Source organism: Falco biarmicus, chromosome 7 (assembly GCF_023638135.1).
Source record: "Falco biarmicus isolate bFalBia1 chromosome 7, bFalBia1.pri, whole genome shotgun sequence".
Lineage (NCBI taxonomy): Eukaryota > Metazoa > Chordata > Aves > Falconiformes > Falconidae > Falco > Falco biarmicus.
In genome coordinates, this window is record NC_079294.1 from 71,877,495 (window position 1) to 71,902,493 (window position 24,999).

At 39.7% G+C, this 24,999-nt stretch overlaps 2 protein-coding genes across 3 annotated transcripts in view; one reads left to right on the forward strand and one right to left on the reverse strand.

The window, feature by feature from the left end:
- NPTN (neuroplastin) overlaps window positions 1–3,279 on the forward strand; it is a 59,710-nt gene extending 56,431 nt beyond the window's left edge. For both annotated transcript variants that reach the window (XM_056346369.1, XM_056346370.1), the window contains 3 exons: window positions 1,141–1,162; window positions 1,697–1,770; window positions 2,210–3,279. In XM_056346369.1, the coding sequence (XP_056202344.1) occupies window positions 1,141–1,162; window positions 1,697–1,757 (83 nt within the window). In that variant the 3' untranslated portion in view covers window positions 1,758–1,770; window positions 2,210–3,279. The remainder of the gene's footprint in view (window positions 1–1,140; window positions 1,163–1,696; window positions 1,771–2,209) is intronic.
- A 61-nt stretch (window positions 3,280–3,340) lies between these two features.
- On the reverse strand, window positions 3,341–24,999 carry REC114 (REC114 meiotic recombination protein). The gene is made up of 6 exons (XM_056346680.1): window positions 24,826–24,999; window positions 24,215–24,304; window positions 10,205–10,288; window positions 5,914–6,087; window positions 5,185–5,253; window positions 3,341–3,555 (listed from the first exon to the last, which is right to left on the reverse strand). The coding sequence occupies exons 1-6, from the start codon at window positions 24,997–24,999 to the stop codon at window positions 3,394–3,396; spliced, it is 753 nt and encodes a 250-aa protein (XP_056202655.1). The 3' UTR covers window positions 3,341–3,393.

A 24,999-nucleotide genomic window follows, 5' to 3' on the forward strand; every position in this document is an offset into this window, starting at 1 on the left:
ACTGTTAAGACTGTAGTTTCCATAACTGCTTCATGTGCACTAAGCACCCTTGTGGAATCCTGCTGAGAGTTTCTTAAAGACTTCAGTGAAAAACTCCCTCTAGCACAAGGAGGGACGGCAACTGTTGAATGTCAAAAATGGCAGGTCCTGAGTTGGTCTCCCCAAAATACAGGAGTGTTAACTTTCTGGATCGATTTTTGTACTGCTGTTCAAACGCACTTCTGTCTTCTGTACTGCAGCTTGAGAGCAAAATAAGGTAATAAGGTGTGTTAGCCTTAAAAAAAAAAAAAAAAAAAAAAAAGTTCAATTGGTCATGAAAGAGCTAATGTGAAACCATACTCATTGGCAGATATTTTTTTTTTTCAATTCTTAAGCGAGAACGGTTTTGCCAAGAGCCACAGACAGAACAATGCTGTCAGTCTCCTGTAGCTGAAGTCTGGTGTCTGGAGGTATTGCAACAGCCCCGACTTTTCCTGGTGCTTTGAGCCCTGTGCTCTGTCGGACACACGAGCAGTGCCTGCTGCTGCCCAAGGACTGCCTCTGGATACTTGAATCAAGTATTGCACCTCCGGCCTCTGCCTAACCTGGTCCCTTCTAATTAGACACTGAGAAAAATGGAGTATGTAGAGGTTAAATCATCCATGGAGGAAGATAAGCATATGGTGTATATACCCTGTGGTGTATATACCAGTAGTGACCCATCAGCAGTTGAAGAATGGCTTTAAAAAAATATAAGATACATTTAACAAAAAAAAAAAAATGAATGCAAGAAAACAAACAGCAGGATTTTACAACTGAAACGTTGGTTTGTCTTCTCATCTATTTTTTATGAGATTGAACCACTGGAACTTGGGGACAAGATGAGTCTGACCATATTGCAACAATCTGTCCGCTACAGTTGCAGTTCTTCATGACAAGCATTCAAAGTGTTAACTAAAACCATTGAAGCAACATACCTGCCATTAAAACTTGAATCCAGAAAAATAACTTCATGAATCTTTGCACTACCAAGTGGAATGGCCTTTAACGCTGTAGATAGATCAGTTTGCTGTTTGCAGTTCAGCTGGCGTACGGTGCAAAGACTGACTCTCTTTTTCTTTCCTTGTCTTTTCCTGGATTGCATCGGAATTCTTTCTGCAGATGATGAACCAGCTGGGCCAATGTAAGTGCATTTTAAGAAAAAAATATTGCTTGGCTTAATCTGAGGGTTTATGGGAGTTCACGGTACGTAGGATTGACATTTTGGGTGACACCGCTGATGGTAGCGGACCCTTTGGTTTGTGGGTTGTTACGCTGGAGTAAAGAGAAGTGCTCTCTGCAAGGGCCTTGCTTGGAAAACATCCGGAAGGAGTAAGAGAGAAGTATTTGTGCTGAAGTGACATGTGCTTTCCCCGGCTGCCTGCTGTAGCCGGTTTGATACTTACTTATAAAATCATAAGCAAAAAAAAAAAAAACCCCAAACCCAAACAATCTTCTTCAGTTGTAAAAAGGCTGCGGTGAGCCTAGGGAGCAAAGTGATGGGCGTGGGGGTGCATTGCTCTGGGCAAGGAGGGGGCAAGACATGCGGTCCAGAGGCTGCATTGCCTTCAGCCACTGAAGAGGTGGAAGGATGAAATGGTTTCACGCGTGTGCAAAGCTGTTGTTCCCTACACTTGTGACTGATTTTGGTGCATTCTTTTATTATTTCTTTCTCTAGGAAAACCAATTCTACAAACAATCATAAAGATAAAAACTTACGCCAGAGAAACACAAATTAAAAATGCTTATCATGTAAGTATGGCTCGCACGCATCTCCGAACCGGGCAGGCTAAGCTCCTCCTTTTTCTGTAGTGGTTGGGGTGCGTAACAGTCACTCGTTCTGTGTATTCCCAAGCTACCAGGCGCTCAGGGGGCAGCACTCCCCTTCCTGCCAGGCTTCACCACGCACTGGGGGGTTATCAAAAGGTTGTTTTCATAAAATATGCAGGTAGCTTAATGATCCAATAGCTGTCGAACTGTACATAGTCACTGCTACTGCTAATAAAAACCCAACCCCCAAACCCTTCCTCATTCAACCTTAAAACCTGGAAGCCAGCCTTGGTTGGGAAGCCTCTCTCTGCATTTAAGACCGAAATGGATGTTAAGCGCTTTGATTGCACGTTCTTAATGGCACGGGATGTTGAAAATGCTGCCAGGCATTGACTAGCACCTTTTCTCATTTCTTTTTTAGAGCTTTAAGTTTCTGAGAGACTGATGGCAATATGACCTGCTAAATTTAAGGGTTGGAACTCTTGGTTCTAGAACTCCAGTTCTGTCTTTTTTTTTTTTTTTTTTTTTTTTTTTTCCTTTTAAAGTGAGCAACAATATGACTGTCTAAAGCATGCCTTATTTAGCCTCTCCTGTAAGGATGACCTAGCCAGATCAATTTTAAATAATGCTTCAGTGTAGAAGGTGTAAACTATTTTGGGCTTGATGTGCTGTGAATGTTGCTTTTTTTTCCCCTTTTCATCTATTTAAACAGTAGTAGTAGTAGTAAGTCAGTTCAGCATGCGCCATTTTTTACTTCCTGTAGCTGTTAAATTTGGCAAAGCTCTAAAACGCACCGCTGCCATCTAGTGATACTTTTTGTAAAGTACAGCAAAACTTAAAAATATATACAGTATATATTTATATTTTGGGGGAGGGGGAGAACCAAACTACAGTAATTGTGTTTCATTTTTAAGCTGCTGATATTCATTCCTTACTGTATGTCTGAAAGATGAGAGAATTATACTGTTCTGGTACTTAAAGAAGTAATATAAATTGAAATTATCTTAAGGGCTTAACCTATATAGAGAGACTTGGGTGTCCTATAATCAGACTTTAAAAGCTGGAATGGTTCAACGTGGTGGAATGCAGTTAAAAACAAAAACAAACCTTCAGTTTATAAATATATATATATATGATTGCTTTTTAAGTGATTTTTTTTTTGTTAACTCATGTAAATTCTCAAATCCTTTTGCACTGATGTGTTCAACATATTCTTGTACATTCAATTCAGGCAAACTTTTATAATTTTTTTTTTGTTTAAATGATGAAATGTTACAGCATGGTGATATTCTATGCAACTAGTTATACTCTTTTAGTTTGACACTGTAATTTCTCATGATTTAAAGATTGTAGAAATAGACCTAACAGGGTTCTCATGATGTGCGTAACTGTAGATGCATGAACTTGTGTTCTGTGTATTTGTTGAAGTGCAATGATGTATAAAAAGTGGATTCACCTGTTTTTAAAAATAAAACACTAACAAAAAAACCATATGAGACTCTTTCAACTATTTAATGACACACAGTCTGTGTGTGTGATCACAGAGGTATCCTTAGTGCTTGGCATCCCGGAGTGTCTGTTCCTGGGGCAATAAGCTGGTGTTTCTCAGCCTTCTGTGAGTTTTTTCAATTCCTTCTCCACGTCTTCCACGAAAGCTGGGAAATTCTGATCCAAAAGACATAAGCGAATGAAGGGCCCCAGCTCTTGCGCACGCCACGCGGAATGCCAATGGGCAGCGGGGAGCTCCGGCTGCTGTTCCAGCACAGACTGTGGAAGCAAAAAACCAGGCGTTGCACTCACCTTGGATGTGAGAGGTAACGCACGCGGTGTGTGTAGCGGTGCGGCCCATGGGAGGCTGAGCCGAGTCCCGCCAGCGCCAGTGGGGAGAGGCCAAGTGCTGTTGGCTCCAGGCCTGACTTCTGCTGCTGGAGCCTGGGACAGGGCAGGGCAGCTGGACCAGCACGCTGGAACCTGTAGCTGTGTTTGGCTTGTGAGGAGGGGAAAAAATAAACAACAAATTTTATTGTTGGTTCCTCTTGCACTATTGCTGTCTTCCTGGTGGAGAAAAAAAAAATAACCTTTAAACATTGTTGAGTATATTTTTTAAAAAATCTGCAAGAGAATGCTTAAAACCAATGCTTCTGCTAGCTTCCTGGGGTGGTGGAAACGGAGAAATCTAGCTCCAGTGTTCCAGGGCACCAGCTGAAAGGGCATTTCCAAAGTTAAGTGGGGAGAAGCAGCTCAGCCCTGAGCAAACTGCAGCGAGCCTGTGGGCCTGGGCACAGGAGACCCCAGCCCAGAGTGCAGCGGTGTTAAGCTGATGCAGAAGTAGAGGAGGATGTAGGAAACTACTGATGTCAAGGAGTCTTTGTGCTGGGGAATTTGTTGGTGATTAAGCGAGGAGGAGTGTGTACAGCAAATAAAGACCAGGCCTTGCTGGTAGAAAGCTTGGTTGAGAGCAGGTATCGTGCTCCCATCTTGTACAGGGACTACAGAAGAGCAGGGGTTAGAAGGGGTTTACAGCGGTGTTAATTTATGTTTCCTAATATTGCCCCTTAAAACAGTAACTGGTCACGAAAAATAGCAGTTGCTAAAGGTAAACTGCCTTGTCCGATCACTCCTGCTTGTTGGAGCAGGCTCACTGCGTTGTACAAGGACAGTAACAACAGAACTGTTGGGAGTCACACAGCATAACGTGTGCTACGACTCTCGGCACTGGCTGGCGAGTACAGGGAGCTCTTCCTGAGAACAGGGGTGTTGAGCAGCTGTCCTTGAGTTTAGAGGATAGCAGATTCCTAGTAGGGAGCGTAGGAATTGTCTCTGATACCACTGGTGGGACATACCCTGTGGATATGGGAAAAGGGTGAGACAGACCCATAGATGCAACTGCAGAAGAGCAGAGGTTGGAACGAGCGGCATTTTCTCCTCAGTCATCTGTTTCTGCTGTCCCAAATTCACAGTAAACGACTTATTTTTAAATACGGCTTTACGCTGGGCTTCCCAGTGAAGCCACCAGCTGAATCGGGGATCTTGTGCTGTGGGGCAGGGAAGATCGGTGGTTTCAGACTTCAGCTCTGGCTGCAGAAATCAGTTCTGCAGAGTCAAGAATGACAACGCCGTTTATTTGGATGTGGCCTCTGGGTATTTGTGTGCTCTCTGTGTGGTTTGTTCTTATGCAAACGGAGTAACTACACCACCAAATACCTGGTTTTGCAGCTTATTTCCTAGCTGTAGATTGTTACACAAGATCCTGTGGTTTTGCTGGTATAGATGATGGCATCCTGATGTTCAGTGAAGACATTTACCAGATGTTTACAGAATATGAGACAGCTTGCCCTCTGTGCCCCAAAGATTCAGTTACAGGGCCTAAATAGTAATTAGTATTTTTTCTTTTACCTGCGCTAGCTGTGTTACAGGTCTTCTTTTTCCGAGGCTTGTACAGGAATCTGGTAGAGGCTCATCTGGCTAGAAAATATCAAATGCAAATAAGGGCTGGTTACCAGGCAGAGTGTGGGTATGTGCAAGAAGGGAAGTAGTTCCATTTTTAGAGATACTGGGAAGAGAATGTGCTCAGCTACCTTATGCAGTGAAAAGGCATCTTTTTATGGAACCTGAACGCACATCTGCTCAAATCTTTAAAAATGAAAGACATTAAATAATTAGCCTGTAGTTAAAACTGTCATGTCTAAACTAAGATAACTATTAAACTACTGACTGGAAGTAACTTCAAAAAATACCATGTCTGAACGCTCGCCAGGAACATGCTTTTTTCCTTCCCATGGGCCACATCACTGAAAAGACTGTCTAAGCTGTCAATTCTGTTTCCTGAGTGAAGTTTTCAGCCCAACTTGTAGAGCAACAACATTATTGGTACCAACAGTACGACTGTTGCTGTTCAATAGCATTCTGCCATGGCAAACTCACCTTTCATTCTTGGCTTTAGCTTCTCAAGAAGTGAGCAAAGCCCAAAGTATAAGTAATCTGCTTAAAGAACAAACAATAAATCTTGACTATTAGCTGTGAAGGTCTGATGCTAATAGCTGGTTATTTTTCTATTTTTCTGTCTATATGTTCAAGCTTACTTACTATGTAGAGTACTGATGCTTTTTGTTCCGTGTCCTTCACTTGACTTTCACCATTAGCCTGCTGACTGAGACTGTGGTAGAGCTTCTGGCTTTGTTCATCAGTTACTTCAACAGGTACGTACTCTGTGAGTTTCTGAACGCAATTGCAGCAGTGTTCCAGCATCTGTTCTTTTGAATCTCCACCAAACTGAACACGTAACATGCGGCATTCATTCTGCTCAAAACCCAAAAAGACATGAAAAACTGTGAATCCCCTCAAGCTGTTTTGATTTATTAAATTCCTATTCGTTACAGTTAGGAAGAAGGTGATACGTTTTTGCGTCACTGCACCCATTTAAAAACAAAGAAACAAGTTTTCCCTGCTGTATCTTTATTTTTCCCAGCAGCGGGTAATCCAGAAGACTATGATTACAGTTCAAAAATCAGTTAAAAAAAAAACAAACAAAAAAAAAAACACCACCAAAAGAAAATGGTAAGTATGCAGGGCCACTTGTCAGCTAATTCAAGGTCTAGCCAAGTGAACAAACCTCACCCTGACAACAGAGTTTTTACACTCATAGCAGGGAAATCAAGTTCTTGTTGCTGCAAGTAGCACCCTATAAGCATATGTCAACTCTGAACAGTTGTGTGTGACAAAAAATTAAATTACACTAAAGCAGGCAGAAGTTAACTTTGGAATCTAAACGAAAAGTTCTGGGAATGGGATGTTCCATGTAGGATTTATGTTACTGCGTGCATCAAACCCAGCCTTACCTGCCTACCTGGTCTGCTGTGCAGAGCTGAATATAAATTCACTTGGCATTCCAAATGAATGCTGCTGTTCCTCAAACTAGCTTACACAGTTGATTAGGAGCGTCAGAAACTCAAATGCATTACTTACTATAGTGAAATAATACTAAAAATACCCCGGATAGTTTGGACCCCTCGGTGTAGATTGTGGGGCTGGTACTGTATTTTATGTCTCCTGAGTACATGAGGTTCAGCAAACTGCACTGAAGATGTGACTGAAGAGCCTGCTGTGCCTGGTAAGCTCATCCTAAGCACATCGAGCCAATGTAAGGCAGGTGTATGCTGAATCCTCTTGTTTAGGAAGTGAATTAATGGGACTTTCAGTTTGATCTTGAAATTCCAAACTTAAAACAGTTGAAGTACTAGAAAAGAAGCAAGTTTTCCTTGGACTGACCTAGCTTATTTAGGTCTTCATCTTTCTGAGATTTCAATGTCAAAACCATTTTTTTAAATGACTAGACATACTGCAAGGCTGCTGATTACATGGGTACAAGGACATATTTCACTTTAAAGATTTTGCTCTCTAAGATGAGTCAGCTCTTTGTGATAGCCTATATGTTTACATGCATGTTATTTTAAGATGCTTGTGTTGCATAAATTGATTTTTAGGGCGTTGTAAGGATAAAAAAGCTTGTCAGTGCCTTTTAAAGGGAAATATGTCAAAGCAATCCAGACTGTAGCACTTATTTTACCAGTGGCCAGTTTTTAATTAACCAAGATGTCAACTTAACTGGGTCAGCATCATGTAACCGAGAACTGATCTGGATACGCCAGACAGGCGAGTTCTCATTATGACAGAAAGGTAACTTCCATCTTAATTTGAATTCCTTTGGAGACTTGCAGGGACCACTTGGTTTAGTTACCCCCTAAAATGCCCAAATCACTTTTCAGTCTGAGCAATTTGTATTGCCCTCTGCTTTTTCACAAGGACCATGAAATACTTAAGGTTGCTGTTTATAAACAATAGACTTTGTAAATTAAACATTTTTTTCCTTTATGGGAAGAGCACGCTCAAATTCAGCTAAGATGATCTCAAGTTTTAGCATAGACTGACTATTGGGCAGTAACACCTGCACCATATAAGAGTTGAAGTATTAAAGAACCTTGAGGTCACTCAGATGGTCAGATCTGCACCTCCTCCCACACTGGGGCAGGGGACAAGTTCAATGAAAACAGCGTGGGAAATGATGTACTAGCAGAATTTTAAGAACATTTGTCTTGCTACTACAGATTGTTTCATGTAGAAAGGTTTTTATACATAGAGGCACATCAAAGACTAATGTGAGATAAGTGATTACTAGAGATGGAGCTGCATAAAGGGCAGTCACAGCCACGCAGCTGTTGCTTTCAGCTGAGCATAAGACACAAGCGTGTATCTGAGCGGTACGGCTTCAGAATTAGACGCTTGTGCTTTGCTGAATAAAATTTCCACTAGTACAGCTGAGTTTCAGTAGTGATCTGCAACAGGTGTCTTCTCTATATGTCTTGTTCCTTCAAGTATATTAATGCTAAGTTTCTCCAAATACAGTTTAGAGATTCATTCTGCTAGCTAAGAGTCCACAGTGGCCTATTAAAATCATGTTTCTTAAGTAATGATTAGTTTCACTATAAATGTAATATTCATGACTTAAAAAAAACAGGAGTACAAGATAAATGATGGTGTAATATTTTGTTGCCCATGCTCCTTGGTTGCCACATGTGTTCAGATACAGGAACTGTTTTTTGAAGGCCTTGCTTGTTTTCCTCTGCTTAAATGGCTTCTGCTTGCCTTTTTCCTTACTTAGGTCTAGCAGGGTTGAGGTGTAACCCCTTACACAGTGTGGCTGGCTTCCTGAATTTTTAAAAATATTTTTGAAGGTTAGCAAGAAAGCTATATACACTGACAGTATTTAAGGAATCACTTCAGCTACAATTTAGGATTTAAAGTAGAGAAACCATAGGATATGACCACTGCAATGCCACTAGATCCAGTTTAAGTCATGAGAATTTATTGTAAGTAAACATTTAGATGCACTGAATTAATGTAAGACTATGTTAATATTCCTCCTTTTCTGAACTGTCCCTCAGAGCTTTGTTCAAGCCTCAAAGTGATTGTGATGTTGATTTTGTTTCTTGTGAGATGCCGCAGAATCCCTTAACACGGTGCTGGGGAACTGGTTCTATTAACTGTAAAGGAAACTGATGATCTCCTAATTCATCAGAACTAATTACTCCAACAACTTGATAGTCTTCAGTGATACTCCACATTTTATACGAATCTGACAAAAATCAGACAGCAAAGGCATTTTGGTTTCAGGCAAGCATAACCCATGAATTTAAAACAGTTTAAGATAATTATGCAGTTCCTAGTGCCACCATTAGACTAGGCTTATTCTGAAACAAGATGAGTCCTTATATTTAAACAATGTTTATTATGCCTCACATCTGCTTTTATCTTGCAATTAGCGAGACATTCTCCCCTCTACAAACTATATTGTTTGGTTTGTAGCATCCTATAAAGAATATTTATGCATCTTCCATAAAAGAAATCAGATAAAGGATCAAAGTATAACTAAACAGGAATTTTTACAGTTTTCAGCTATTCTGGATATTGCTATTATCTGCAATTACTATAACTCGGTCTGTGACACAGTTCCTGTCAGGGGAGAATACCAGAACATCTCAGAATACTTGAGGTGTTTGTATGCCTTAATAGTTCTGTGAATGGGGCAAACAGTTAAAACTGGCCTCTAGCAGTTACTGAACAAGGGGCTCATCATCTTTCTCTAGAATTCCTGTTTCTGACTTAAATGAATTCTCTTGTTAAGTAGAGAGAGTTAAACTAGAGGCAGGTGTTTCTGCTGAAACAACAAAGCCCAGAAACTATCCAGGGAAAAGGGAGAGTTCCTCTGCTTTTGAAACAGGCTTTGTTTCTGGAAATCCCGGTGAGTGCTCACTGCAGAGAAGTAAGAAGCTTCTCTGAGTTCATCTAAGAACGAAGAAAACCGAGATTTGTAGGTAAGCTGGTAACAAGCAAGTGCCATTTCATTATTTAAAGGCTAACCAACCACTTTTCATGAGATCTGAGGGGAAGAGCAGAAGCCTAGGCCTCTTTCCTTGCCTGGAATACTAAATGCCTGAATCACCAGCCTGCGCTACTCTGCCACGTGTTAGGGGCCACAAAATAGCTAAATAATTGTTTTAGATACTCTGTTTGCCAAAGTGAAGTATGACTTACGGAGGTAGCATGCTTCTGTACATGTAAGAGAATTGCTTATCTTTTTAATTGTTAGCCACAGCAGATAGACTCTAAAATAGCTACTGGTCTAGCTGTTTTAGTAGCTGATTCTCAGAAAGCCATCTAAAAGACCTGAATATTAGCAGTTATAAGAGACATTAGGATGATTCAATTCATTCTTGTTTAATATTTAGAGAAAAAAATCTTTTCATTTATATTGGCAGTTTACAGGATCTCAGAACTTCTGGTTAAATCTATTCAATGTTAAGAAATCTTACACAGAACTGTGTTAGCTATTAGAAATATCAAAAGCAACTCAGGTTACCTTTGACCGTGCACAAAGCAGCAGGCAGTCTGCTCTTCTTACTATCTTTAGCCACTTGCAGGAATCAATTAATGAAAAGCCTTCCTGAAATAAAGCAGAACTCAAACTACTTACACAGCAAACATGCAACATTCAGAGGTACACAGAAGTTACGTGATGTAATTTAATCTCTAATGAAGGTTAGTCATCTGCATACATCAACCTTTGCATCTGTCAAACGATTGCCAGCGTGTAATTTTTACACCACTAGGGGATTATATCTGAATCTGTAGTTCCAGTAACACCACTATGTCAAGGTACATTCTAACTTCTCCATTTGTTTTACATTTATATTTGTGCATGTTATTAAAGTCTCCATGAAATGCTTAATAAAACTGCTGCAACAGAGAGCTTTAAATTCTTCCGCATCCCGTGAAGTTGCCCGAGAGGGCAGCAGAGGGCAGGCAAACCTGAAGAATGGAAGAAACCTGAAGAAAGCAGTTGGTTTATCTAAGGTCCAGAGAGGCATTTCCTCCAGATGCAGCTTAGGTAAACAAGCAGCAGCTTTGATAACTTTATAAAGATGTTCTTACACTCCAGCTGCATTAACTGTCAGTCTCTTCAAAAAAGAGGGACTGCTTGGCATTCTCTAAAAATACACTGAAAGCTGAAAAAGTCATATAAAAATTTCAAGGCAATGGACTGTGTCTCCCAAGGTACTTTCCACAGACTGCCACACAGTCATGAGTTAGCAAAGTCTAGGGGGAAAAACAACCCAAACAGATTGAAGGGCAGGGCGCAAATCACCTACCTGTTTTTATCTGAACTCCTAATGCTTTCAATGACCGTGGCTTTTCACACAGGCTGCTTTTCATAGGTGTGCAAAGGGTCAAGAGCCATAAGCTATGTCCATCTCGGACTGCCAGCAGTTTTTGCCAGAGCTACTACCCATCTTGGGCCGGTCCAGGCTGGGGAACCATCTGCCGTTCTATTTTGGTACAAGAAATCACCTCAGTAAGATGCTGCTACTCTGACATGCTGGCACTGGCTTTGTAGTCCCGTGTGACAGTTGCATGTAGATTTTAAACTGAACTTTTACAAGAGGAATGTCTGGAACTGATTGAAGAATTGAATCAAAGGCAAACTGGATCACAGACACGTAGCTGATTAGACACGTCCTGTGGGAGACTCCAGCACAGTAAGGCCGCACGCAAGTATCATTCCCAAAAGACTTGAGGTCAAGAGGAGAAACTAATTTCCCTCTGCGCTGTAAAAACAGGTGCTGGCAGCAGGTAAGACATGCTGCAAGTGACTGGCCTGTCTGTAGGCACTGAACACACTCAAAATGCCTCAAGGTAGGACTTGCTAAGACCTCACTTTATGACTGATGGGAAGTACCAAGCTGTCCTCTACTTTTACAGGAATTTGGATCTTAAGAGGGACAAATGGCAAATGATAGACCTTACAACAGCAAAGAGCGCCTTATCTGGTAAGTCGGTGTTCTCCAGCCATAGTACGTGATGCGGCTGGACTGCTGAAGCAGTGGAGCAGGAGGCTGTGTCCAGCATGCTGAGGGCACCCACCCGCCACATAACAAAATCTTTCTGATGCCAGATAGCAGGAAGTCTCTGAAGAAGGTCAGTTTGTTATATAGTCAGAATTTATGCCTGACGTAGTGAAGGAAATGTGAAATAGCCTTACTGTTCTGTACATCTGGCATTTTAGCACCCCTGCCTTCAGGGTGTGCTGCGCTAGCCTCTTTCAATGGACCTGCCCAATGTGAGCTTGGTATATGGACATTAAAGTTGCGGGGAGATACTGAGCAGAATGCCTGAGGAATGAGATGAGATTAGTAGGCTAAGAAAAAAGTGCAGCACTGGTAGAACACTTCTAGAATAATCAGTAGCACTTCACATATAATTTTCAATTGCACTGTAGAAAATATTACTTTGAAATTTGGCTGAGGACATTCATGGCCGTGCAGAGTTCAAAATATTGTTTAATGCTGAAAATCGAAAAGCATCAGCAAGTTAAGCTCGCAGTTGTGCAGAGCAGAAAGTTACATCAAAAGTCAAGAACTTCCGTGATGCCAAAAGCATGGGAATAGCAGCATCTGCAACAGCAAAAAATCAGCATCAATTGTGCATGTGGATTGCAAAGAGGTCTTATTACATGGCTGTACAAAGTACAAAATGCCGATTTGTTTGTGTACAAGAAATACTTTAGCGGAGGCGTGGAGTGACATCCATCTACGATGCTTATCAGCTTGTGCTGTGCTCCTGCTGCCGTAGTTGCTAGAAGGGATCTACTAAGGAAGCAAGCAAGGAAAACAGACTTGAAGTGAGAGTAGTGAGGTACAGCCAGCAGCGTGTTCAAGAAGGGAAACAACTGGTTGCACAATGAGTCTGAACGGGACAGGGGATAGGCTCTCAAGTCAGAACAGAGAGAAAGATGGGGTATGTAGAACTGTAATATATAAAGCAGAAAAAAAATTTGAAGTGTCCCTTGCAGAAAGGTTATATTCTTGATGTTCATACAAATATTCTGAAAGTAAGTGTTCTTAACTGTTTGGAATGCAATAGACCAAGTGCATTATATTTATTTTTTGTGAAATAAATTCAAGCTAACTTCAGGTGAGTTTCATCTCAGCACAAGGACTTATTTCTGTCATGTAAAGCTGTAAATGTTGAACATCTTTTAACTTACTTATATTGGGGGGAATATCCATACTTTCTCAAAATGTATGGGCCAGTTCAGAACTGCTCACTCTAGATAAGCAACCAGGCAGAATCCTGGACAACCAGCCAGCCTAGGAAATTATTTTCATGTTTGAATACCACAGCTGCTTGTGCTTACATGCTTACTGCTTCCTGTCATAGGGAGTTTCTCCACTGACACTTGGTCATCCTCTGATTCCTCTGCCAAGCCCCAAAACACTGTTAGTGGAGCAATTCTAATACCCCATTCTTTTTTCACTAGGCCATTTTTATCTTGTAGCTACTTCTGCTTACTCTGTTCATTTAAAATAGTTCTTCTTTTTGATACACACCAACTGTGTTTGTTTAAAAAGAGCTGTCCCCATATTGTCTATTTTTATAGTGGTTTTCCTTTCACTGTAAGAGGTAGGTTGAACAAATGTTGTCTCCTTAAAATAATAACTGTTTTCAAAGAAATCATAACAGGCAGCCAATGTTTAACTTTCCTACCAACTATTTTCTTGATGTTTCCCAGGCTGTCGTCCTTCTACATGTCCTGTTTCTGCAATAAAACAAGCTGGGGAAAAAAGAGTATTTGAAATTTTTATTTATGTACTCCTAATTACTCTGCTCCAACCCCAAAATTTGATTAACTGAAATGTAATTTACTTCAAGTTTAATTAACTGAAGAACAAAGCAGAAAGTATTTCCTTTCCTCTTGTACCTTTGGCTGACTGTATACTACCCAAGCAGAAACAACTAACTAAGAATAGCTAAACGAAATAGAAGAACTCTGTGCAGTACTTGAGCAATACAACAGACTTGGTTTGGCACAAGGAAGCTACCTGAAAAAGGAGAGGGAAAACTCTGCAGACAAACTCAGGTCTGCAGAAACACTCAAACTGAACTCTATGGTTACATTGTTTACATCAGTAATTGTCAGTACACTCCGGAACCACTAGATTTTCCACAATTCTACGCAGCAAGTAAGACTGATTTTGCACCATATTAAGGTCTGCTCTGTTCCTTATGGCTTTTCCATGTTACCTCAGTCAGCACAGACTTGTATTTGAGGCTGCCTGAATTAAGACAAAATAAGATGACAGTTCTCTCTTTTTGTCAACAGTGAAATAATTATAAACTTGCATATTAAGTCAGGTAAGTGAATTCCAAGTAACAAAAAGGAAGACTGCCATCAATATGCCCCTTGTTCGATTGCTTGAAGTCGAGAGGATCTCTGCCAGCACCCAGGAGGCACAGGGAAGATACTGGAAACTGCATGGCAATATATTGAAACTGTAGTCTATTATTTGTGCCTTTCTAGAGATAATGAATTAACTTTAAATCTGTCCTGGACATACGTGCTGCCAGAGAAAAAAAAGCAGTAGTCCCTCTAGACTGCTGCTGCCACCATGCTGACAGCAATACAGAGCACAAAGCAGCTGTGGTCACTGTTCCCCTTCAGCAGGCAGCATCCTTAGCTGCTTTATATTCAGTGGGCAGTGCTGAGCAGTACTGAGCATGAGCAAAGCCAGATGGCAGTATAAGATTAATCAGGAATATAGACAAAAAGGCAACCTAGAACTGGGTGGGAACTCAAGACCTCCAACGTTTACAATTTGAAAAGATAAATGGCAGTGCTTTTCGAAGTTACACCATTAACATTCAATCATGCATATACTCCCTATGTCATTCTCCAGAATCATACTTATAACAACACTGTATTAAAGGAAAACAGTTTCATACATCTCTGGCAAAAATCTAAGTCTCTCAGATTAAGAACCCTGAGAGGAATTAAGCTGAAGCAGAAAACAAAGCGACATATTTCCCAAGTATTTTAGAAGCAGGCAAGATGTGACCTCACCTCAAATGAGGCAGAGAAGCCAACAATGCTGGCCTAGCCTTACAGCCATCTAGTGCATCATTAATTGGGAAATACTTTTGTACTGATTTTATATTTCAGCATTCACAAAGCTGCTGGATGATGAGGCCTGTGAACTATGTTGGAAGGTATTGCATGTTATTTATGAATATTTTTATTATTGTATCATCTAGAAACCCTGTGGTGCTAAGCAACATAGGAACACAGGAACAGACTACCCATTTTACACGAGATTGCAAGGCTTTTAGGCAACCGTATCATAACTAAAAATTAATATGTATTTAAGAAATGTCATCTGTGTAAAAGTTCAGCTCTGCTGGCTTGCATCAATTAGTTTGGATTCACTCATTCATGAGACAGATGGTTTTCAAATTAAACTGAACTATGCATAAACAATAGGAAGAAAACCAGAAAAACTTTTCTTTTTGCCACAAACATTATATACTTTGCCCTTAAATTACAACCCATATTTTAAAAAGACAAACAGAGACCCAGAATGCCACACACAAAGACACATTCTCCAGTTTTGGCTGCCACTTATAATAGGGTCAAAAAATGCAAGTAAAACAGTTTATTCTCAGAGTTCACAGTTCCAAATGAATGTACGCATTGTATAATGGAATGGATTAAGGAGTCAGCTGGGTATCCCACAGACTGGGAATGTGCACTTGCAAGAAATGATGAGTTCAGCATGAGATCAAAGGAATTTTATTGTATTTATTAATATCCCAGTGCATAGCTGCCAGAGTGGTTCTGTGTGAAACCTGAAGCAAGATGGCAGAAGAGAAAAGCTAAAGGCCTCAGACATCATCCCACTTGCACCATTCTGATTCAGGCTGGGCAGCATCGTGGTACAATTCCCCAGAAAACAGAGCAATCTTTAATTCCAAAGACCATGCTCTGTTTCCAGGGAGGCACCTGTGTTGGTTCCTTAATCCTTTCATTTCCCATGGTAAGCTACCAAGACATAACTGGGGAGCAAAACTAGCTCAGTACCCCTCACGGGGCTTTTGCAGGATGAAGTAACAGATTTGGGGAAAGCACTTTTCTGGTGAAGGATAAAATGCTCTGCTGCTCCGAGCGCTCCACCTGCAAGCTCGTCCAAGACTGCACAAAACCAGTGGGGATGGCTTAAATAACCCGCCGTTTTCCTCAGCCAGAGAGAGGCGCTGCCCAGATACTGTGTCATCCCATCTCAAACTCCACACCACGGGTCTACTCACCACACTAGGATGTAAGGTACAGTGAGAAATCTTTTCAGAAAAAAACCCACGCTTCAAACCTAGATAGTGAATATTGTTACAAATACTAATGCTTTTGACCTTTTTATTATAGGTACTACTATTATTCAACATATATACTGAAAAACACCTTACTTTTTCTTAGAAGTGACTAATTTGGCAACAAAGGAATGGTAATATTATTTCCAGGTATCTCCACAATGTGGTTAATATATCAGATAAAAGTCTGCAACAGAAATACTGTAGTTCAGAAACTGCTATTAACTATTATCTCAAGAGACAGTAAAAGTAAGAATGTGAGAGCAGGTAAGTCTGAAAAAGCTCGTAAATTATGTTCCAAGTATTATACAGAACACTAAAGGACAGGCAAAACAGGCACTTTCAGAAAACTTAAGCAAAACTGGAAAACATTTTTACAAGTAAGTGTTTTGATAGTGACCTCTTTGATAGGGATTTATTAATTAAGTTATTAATAGGTTATTACAACAAGAGAAACTGCGCATGCTTGAAACTTCACATATAGATTATAAATCAAATGCATATAACTGAAAAAATACCAATTTTTAAATCATTGCCTTCCCAAAAGAGAATGCGAGTTGCCGTTTTACACTTTTTTATTTAGAAAGCTGCTTATTCTATACAAAACCTGGAAGTTCTTTTCATTAATGACTATAAAATAAAAATGTAATTCTTGAAGTTAGAAGCTGTGAAAATTGAACTTTGAAGACAATTCCAATCAGATCTTCATTATTATTTTTTTAAACACACCTAGAAGTAGAAATCTGCCTTACTGGTATCTTTTTCTGAGATCTAAATAAGGCCAAATACAATAGTGTTTATTCCTGCAGTATGAGCCGTCTTGAAAACTGAAGTGAGAAGAGTATCAACATGACCAAAAAAATAATCCCCAAACATGACAACTTGTAGAGTGGGGGAAGCAGAAAGTTGTCCCTGCAAAAATTTCCAAGCTACATGTCAGTATCCGAATGGGTCACATACAACATTGTTGGGATGACACCACAGCAGAAATCATGGGCTTTCCAGGCTATATGTACCTTAGCTCTTAGTGTAAGCATTAGCCATCTCAAATAGATCCGCAGAATATAGAATAGGAAGTGGCAAGAGGTGAAAGGCAAAAAAAAAACCCCAACCAAAATGAACCAAGGGAGACAGACAGCAAGCTAACTGTAATAAGGAATAAAAGGATGTTAAGCTTTGCATTATCTTTCTACATGCAATTTTTTTTTTTGCCCCCAATCTCTTAGAAGCCGGATCTTAAATCTTGCTATTAAGCTTGTTTGATTGTGGAAAAGAACACATCAGGATTGAACTTGTTAAACAGAGTGCTCTGTCTCTACAGAAGCAGGAAAGCTAAATGACATAGCAAATACAGGACACACGCAACACACGCAACACACGCAACACACGCAACACACGCAACACACGCAACACACGCAACACACGCAACACACGCAACACACGCAACACACGCAACACACGCAACACACGCAACACACGCAACACACGCAACACACGCAACACACGCAACACACACCCCCCCCCCCGAGACAGCCTGCCCAGGGGAGTCAGCAACCAGTGAATGTCTTTTTCCAAAGTGCAAAGTGTAGGGTGCAAGAGTACATGCTGCCAGATGTCAGTTTTCTAGAAAGACTCCGTCCAGATAGGTAAAAACTACAGCCCCTTGAAGGAGTGAATAGGGAAGATAAGCCCCTAACTCAGGGCAAACCTTGGTATTTCATTATGAGAACCTGAATATTTTTTTTTGCTAATCTAATCTTTAGAACAGTATACTTGATCAGGGACTTAGAGAGGTGAGCTGGGTGCTCATGGATTTAGTTGGCTAAAGCTCTTCAGGGCATCCCATCAGTAAGTCAAGAAATTTCTTTTCCAATTCCCAATACAAAATATATACTTCCCTAGACCAATACCTTAAACTCTAGGGTAAATACATTTCATTAATACACATCGCTACTCTTTAAAAGCTGTTCTAATAGTTAGGTTTAGAAGAATTGGGGCAAGAGGAAAGTAAAGGTCAGAACCCCTTAAAACTCTGCTGCTGCCAATCGGCAATATGTAATCATTATACAACAGGAATGTATCATTATATCAAAGAAACAGGCTAGCTAATGCAGAAAGATATTCAGCTTATCCAAAACAATCATGTCAACAGCACATGTTAAAATAAACTAAAACTGAAATTTTTGAACTATGGTTGTGGTACTGAATAAGTCAGTAAAACTAAGATTCCTTCTGCTCTTTCAAATAGCAGTCATAGGACCTTTAATAAAAAGAACCACCTTCCTCTGGCTTTGCAACTACCACTAAGCAGCATTAGCAACCTGCTCACTTCCCGAGGTTTCCATCAAATGTTCTTATTTATTGCCCAGGGACCTTCATCTTCCCAAGGCACTGTTGTGAATATCATCTCAAAAATCTGGTGCATAAGTTTTAGCACTGCAAAGAGAGCATCAGGAACATCAGAATGTCTGCTGAATGCTTGCCTAATTAATGAGTTAGAATCTACTGTATCCTAAGCACTGTTAGCTTATGAGAAGTCATGACGGGACCAGGAAGGCACTAAGGACATTGAGTCTACACTTTAAAAGATCAGGTCACAAATCAATTACTCTAGATAAATTTTATCCTATTAAATAAGTACTCTTCACAATTTCAATTTGTTTAATTTATAGTATATTAAGAATTCTAGCACCAGAATTAATTGTATCAAACCACTAAAATAGAGTTTTCATGATGTGTTGATTTGAAGGAGGGATAGGAAATAAGAGTTGTGTTAAACAGAACATGGTGTATCTTGAAAGTATGGCCAGAAATTTACAGAGATGCTGTTGAGATATTCCTGTAAAATTCCATTATCTACAGTATGAGGTTTTTCTACCATAAAATATGCAGTCTGTTAGGCAACACTGCAGCAAGAACGGGTCCTAAAAATATGTTATGTAATTTAATTCCAACTGAAGAACGTTGTTTAAAGAAAACCAAATCAAAACACCCTTTGATTTGCATTACACATCGGGAATTTTTATGTTCCATTTTCTGAAGTTCCATTTACTCTCCTCTTCATTCCATTTGGCTGATCGTGAGAAGTAGATTGTATTTTTAAAGGAAAGCAGTCATTTCCTTGTTAAGATAGCTTCAAGTATGTCCCTGGCAGCGTCATTAAAGAATGTTTAAAGTGATCTTGAATGCATACCCCCAAAATTTAGCCATTAAAATAAATACTTTGGTGTCCTTGAGCAACTGATGGAAACACTGAACATGTCCACAATTATTTGTTACAGTAGCAGGGAAGTACTTTAATAAGCAGTTCTGGAGCATTCTCAGATACCATAATCAATTGTTTCAAACCTATGGCAGCTCACCAGAGGTGTGTACACAGAGCAGTGCACACAGCACAAGGTATTTTAATAATGTGCCTGGTTTAAAGTGTAGCATTCTTTTTGGCAAGAAAGTAGTATTTCAACTTCCATTAGTAAAAAGACTTCTAGAAGGGACTTCATTATGTTTTCTCCTATTTTATTGCTCATTAAAATAACTCTGTAGTCTTCTGCATGTCTAAGGAAAAAAAATCAGTTGTTGGAATGTGTGACTATTTTATTGCTATTTTATAAAAGTCGTTCTTAGAAATGGATCATAGAAGAGTCAATAGTCTCACTTGGCTCTAAACAGCTACCATTCTTTAAGGAAAAGGTTTCTTAAGACTCTTGCTTTAAGAAAATTAAAAGGACTAAGAGAATACATAAATATATCCATTACAGAGAAAATATTTTGATACCAAGTCAGGAACACTTGAATGTTCTTCCTAGAATGGATCATGTTAATCCAACCACCAATGAAATAAAGAATTCCATTTCTATACAAGTCTTTTACCTCAGTTTTGTGCAAATGGTGTAGTGAACATTGTACATAGCTTTTGACTGAGTTTTTACTTAGTGAATCCTCTTCTTTGGTGTCTACATTTCATCTACCTCCTTTTGTTTTCACACTGACAGGAGAGTGCCTTACAGAAAATACATTTATTTTGGCATTTCATAAATCTTCACTTGACATGAATAAGTTTGATGCAAGAACCACTAGGCAATGCAACAAAATATGCCTTCATCCAAAAAAAGGTATTTGTTGGACCCATGCTTGCTAAGAGAGCAAACATTGGGAGCTATCATTAGCATATTGGCCAACTGATACTACTTTAGTGGAAAACCAACTATGAAGCCGATCAGCACTGAGTTCAGGCAAGCATTAGTTCAGTTAACATCACTACTCACTGCAGAATGAACAAAGAAAAGTTCTATGTGAAATACAGAACAGCTGAAGTCTGGAAGTTCACGCTTTTCAGTATGCAACACTGATTTTTTTTTTGCTGGACTTTTTAAAATGCATTCACCCACAGTATTATCAGCATAACGCAGAGCTTGCTGGCAGCTAAAATGGTTCATTTTGGCTTTTGTAAAATGTACACACCACTGAAGAACAGATGCACTCTGACTTTATCTTCCTAAAGAAAACAAAGTACAAACCAAGATAGTTCATCTATTAATGCACTGATTTTACTACACTGCTTGCCAATTTTAAACCAGAAGAGATAAGAATACATTATTATACTACAGTTTTAATCATTTTAAAAGCATCCAATTAATAAGTTTTCTTCGTTACAGATGTTGGATGACAATTTTCTTTTTTAAAACTCTTACTTAGAATGTTCATCTTAAAATTCTTGGGGTGGGGGTTCCTGCTCTACCATTACTGCTGCAGTAAAAAAAAAAAAAAAAAAAAAAAAATGATTAGAGTTAGGAACATTTACCACTGAATGAATTCTTGAATTTGGTTAGCAGTTCAATTCATTCTTGGATTACTGTTAGAGGGGAAAAAAATCCCTTAATTAATCCATGGAAATTTTACAGCAATACAATATAGCTATTCGAATTGAGAAGGAAACGGTGTCCCTGTGACACAGATCTTGTAGCTCACTGTGTTCCTATGCAGAGGTACAAGGTACAAAGCTATGATAATTATTATCCAGTTCCCTCAAAACCAGGAGTCTGTAGTACATCAAAAGGACTGAAAAGTAGGGATTAGAAGATGGATCTTCTAAAAGACTAGACATCAACAACTTAAAGGATGCAGTTAACTACATAGCAAGAAACAGTAAGTACATCAGAGGGAACTTCAATGACAGTAAGTAAGGCAGCATTTATGTGCTGGAGAACACCTTGGCAATAAAAAGAAAATATTCAGTAGCCTAGGCCAGCAAGTACAAGTAAGCGTACACAGTAAAACCACAAACTGAATCATTCCAACAATTGTGGCATTCTATCAAACTTGATACATTCCTTCTGGAACAGAAACTTGAACATTATCCTCTGTGACAAAATGTCCATTATAACGGACCCCCAGTGAGAGGATTTGGTCTGTGACAGATTCAAAAGAGCTATATGTACTTAGTCGTGCAAAGCCTGTTTCAATATTGTGACAGGTTTCTGACAACTCCTGAGAGCTGGAGGCTAGAGGGAGATAGAACAAGTGAGATTAACCATTTCTACAGTCTGATTATTTCTACAGCAATAACACAGACTGCACAGTACCACAACTTTTTGTTATGTGGCATCTCAGGAAGGAGTTTGCAAAATGTTACCAGTGGCCTGTGCAGTTTTGGCTAGTTTTGAGTCTACTGCATTGTAAGCTGTTACTGGCTACTGACCAACAGCATCACTGCCTGTGCTGTCTTTTTCAGCACAATTCCTGTGTGTTACCTTTCTGCTGATGATACTGGCTGCTTTACTAAAGAGATTCCACAGACTGTTCTTCAAAGACTGAAAAGATACCTGGAGACTGGGATTGTCCCAGGAAGAATTTGATCGCTACATATCAGTCTTGGATAGTGTTGGGAAAAGGGATGCATTTCTGGGAGGGCATGTGCCTAAGGAACAAACCTAAGCAGTAAAACTAAGCCAGATGTGCTGGACCAAATCCCTTGTAAATAGAAAACCTAATACAGTTCTGAAGATGCTGCCCAGGTTCAGAAACAGCAGACTGAGTATTTGCTAGATTTTTCAGCTAGTCAGGTATGTTTAACAGGAATGGTTGGGAGGACTGCAACTGCTCCAATCTCTGAGAAATGTAAGAAGGCATACACACTAGTTTAATTCTGTATTTACAGAACACACCTGCAGCATGATTCCAATTGCACGCACTCAAAGAACGGCACCCAAAGGATTTAACAGTCAGGTTTTAAAATGCGTATGACACCTGTTTTGTATAACTTTTCTCTAACACTTAATAAAACAGTGTTTGTTTTGGCCTTAAGGTTGGCATAGAAGCATTGCCAAAATAAATACATGGGTTGGGGGGGGGGGGGGTGTTGTTTGTTTAAAAAAAAAAAAACAAAACACAACAACAACAACCACCACCACCTCTTTCCTTTTAAACCTTCAGTGTTCTATTTTGGTCACATTTACCAAGCATGTCTGTTCCACCTCTATTCTGCACTGTTTTTAGGCTGTGATCTTACTGCAGTATCTTAGTGTCTCTTAGACCTGACAGATCTCAGCAGTTCCTCATCTGGCATTTCAAGCAAGGCAGCTGCCTGAAAGCTTCACTAGCCACTAAATCTAAGAGTTGCAAGAAAGTGTTCTTCTCAGCTAAGTCTTCATAAAGCTTTTCTTATACTTCCTGCACTCATCCCTTACAACAGCACACTTTTATCTGCCCATTGTTACTTGCCAGATGCAGTCTTTGCCAGATGCAGTCTTTGAAGGGCTACAGCTTTTGTCTGCGCCTTTTTGCTCATTAATTAGTTGTTAAAACTTTCAGTTAGCCTTTAGATGGTTATTTCAAGGACATTCTACACAGTAACATAAGTCTATTAGTTACTAAATAGTTACAGCCATCTGATCAGGATACTGAAAACAGGACCAATGCCAGGAGAGGTGCATTCTGCACCAATTCAATCCAAACAGAATTCGGTAAGAGATGGCAGCAAGTCTCATTTCAGCTGTGTTTCTTTTAACTATTTGGATTTTGGATACTCCATACCTTTTTCTTACACAACACAACTGCTAAAATACTTTCTACTTTCCATTTATACCTTGACCAAGAATACTCAACCTGTCCTCACTAAATATGTGAGTCACATACCACATCTTGTATGAGGGGTATTCAGACTGACAGCTGACAGCTCTCTGTTAGCTCATTCATTATCTATTCAACATTCTTAACACACAGACAAAAAAAATTCAAGGGTATCCTTGGTTGTCCCCCTATAGTTACAATATATTTATGTAAGTTTAAGACCTTTTAAGAGGTACAGTAAAAACTAATTTATAAGTTTATACATATTTAAAGCGACAACATACTCTCTTATACATTCTGTATTAAAAAAAAAAAAAGTCTTTGTTATCTTAATACTGCAGCATCTTTCAGTGCTTTGTAATAGTTTTTTTAATATATTTATCAGCCAATTCCTATTTATCACCACCGGGTATTGGCTATATGCTTGGAACACACTTGATTCCACTTTCCAGCACAGGCCTTCTCTGTCATGAGTATCAAACCAGCTCCAAGAGAGAGTGCTTCTTTTAACCTCTTTGGTCTCCTTGCGAAATCCTTATGGTTTAGTAGCTGGTCATACTTAGGTTAAGTACAGGCTAGAGAAAAACCAGTTGACACAACTTTGAGGCTGTTATTTTGTCTCCATGAATATAAGTTGTATGTTAGATCATATTACTCAACATAAAAAAACCCCATACCCTTTCCTAAACCAGATTACCAAAACCAAAATACTAACAGTTCATTGACAAGAAACTAGCTGGATCATATACTAAATCTGATAAGAAATTATATTTTTATCTGTTTCTTAATGGTGTGTTTTCCCTGTTTTCTTAGGCAGAAGAATCACAAAAAAACCCTGTGTCTCTTTCAACATCAGCAGCGCTTAGCATTACATCTTAATCTAGATTTTGAAAACTACAGAAGAAACACTTCCTCAGTATGAAATAATGCATTTAGTAGTATTCTGCTAAACATACAGAGAAAGCAGCACATGAGAATTACCATGAGCAAAACAAAATTGGCAGTTTCCTTTCAGTGGGAGAAAACATGAAGCTCAGAAGGGAAACAAAGTTAATACTGATGCCAACATGAAAGGAGAGATGTGCTTTGTACATAAGAAACTTACCAGTACTGTTCGCCCTTGGGAAATAAAGAAATGGCCAGATACAACAATGGTGAGGATAAGAGAGCCTGATTCTTCATTTGATTCAAAAACCTTTAAAAAGGTAGACAAAACAAAAATCTAGCCTTGGAAGCACAGGATCTACATTTCCCATTTCTAGCGCAAAATAAAAGATTTCAAAGGTCGGTGTTAGAATTCAGGTGTATAATTTACCTCTTGTTAATGCAACTTGCCCTCCTCTCCCACAGACAGGCAGCACACTTAATTTTTTTTAATAACTATAACCCCATATACAGATTTTAGTACTTTAAATGACCATCTGGACTCTTCCAACTTGATCTATAGTTTTTAATACCACAGATCACTGCTGAGGGAAGGAACAAAAAAAAAAAGTGGGCCACTATCATATCATTGATGTGTTTACATTAATAGTTCATGAAGTAAAATCTCTCCCGATTCCTGCATTAGCTCTGGACTTGCAAAGCGATACCTGCAAAGGCCTCCCTTATTACTGCTTGCCACACAGCGGCCTCCGAGACCCCCCCTAGAACCAGACACAGCAAAACCAAGCAGTACACACACACACCCCCCACCCATCCCCCGTCGCCCGTCACCTTCCAAGAGGAGGTGTTTTGCCCTTCATAGTCGCAGTCTGTCGGGGGTAGGAAGCGGCCGTAGCGCTTCAAGAGCCACGTTGTGGCGCTGCTGAGGAGGGAGGTGTCGCCACCACCGCCCGGCGCTGAGGCCTGCCCCGGCTGGCAGCTGCCGCCACCGCCCTTCTCCGCCAT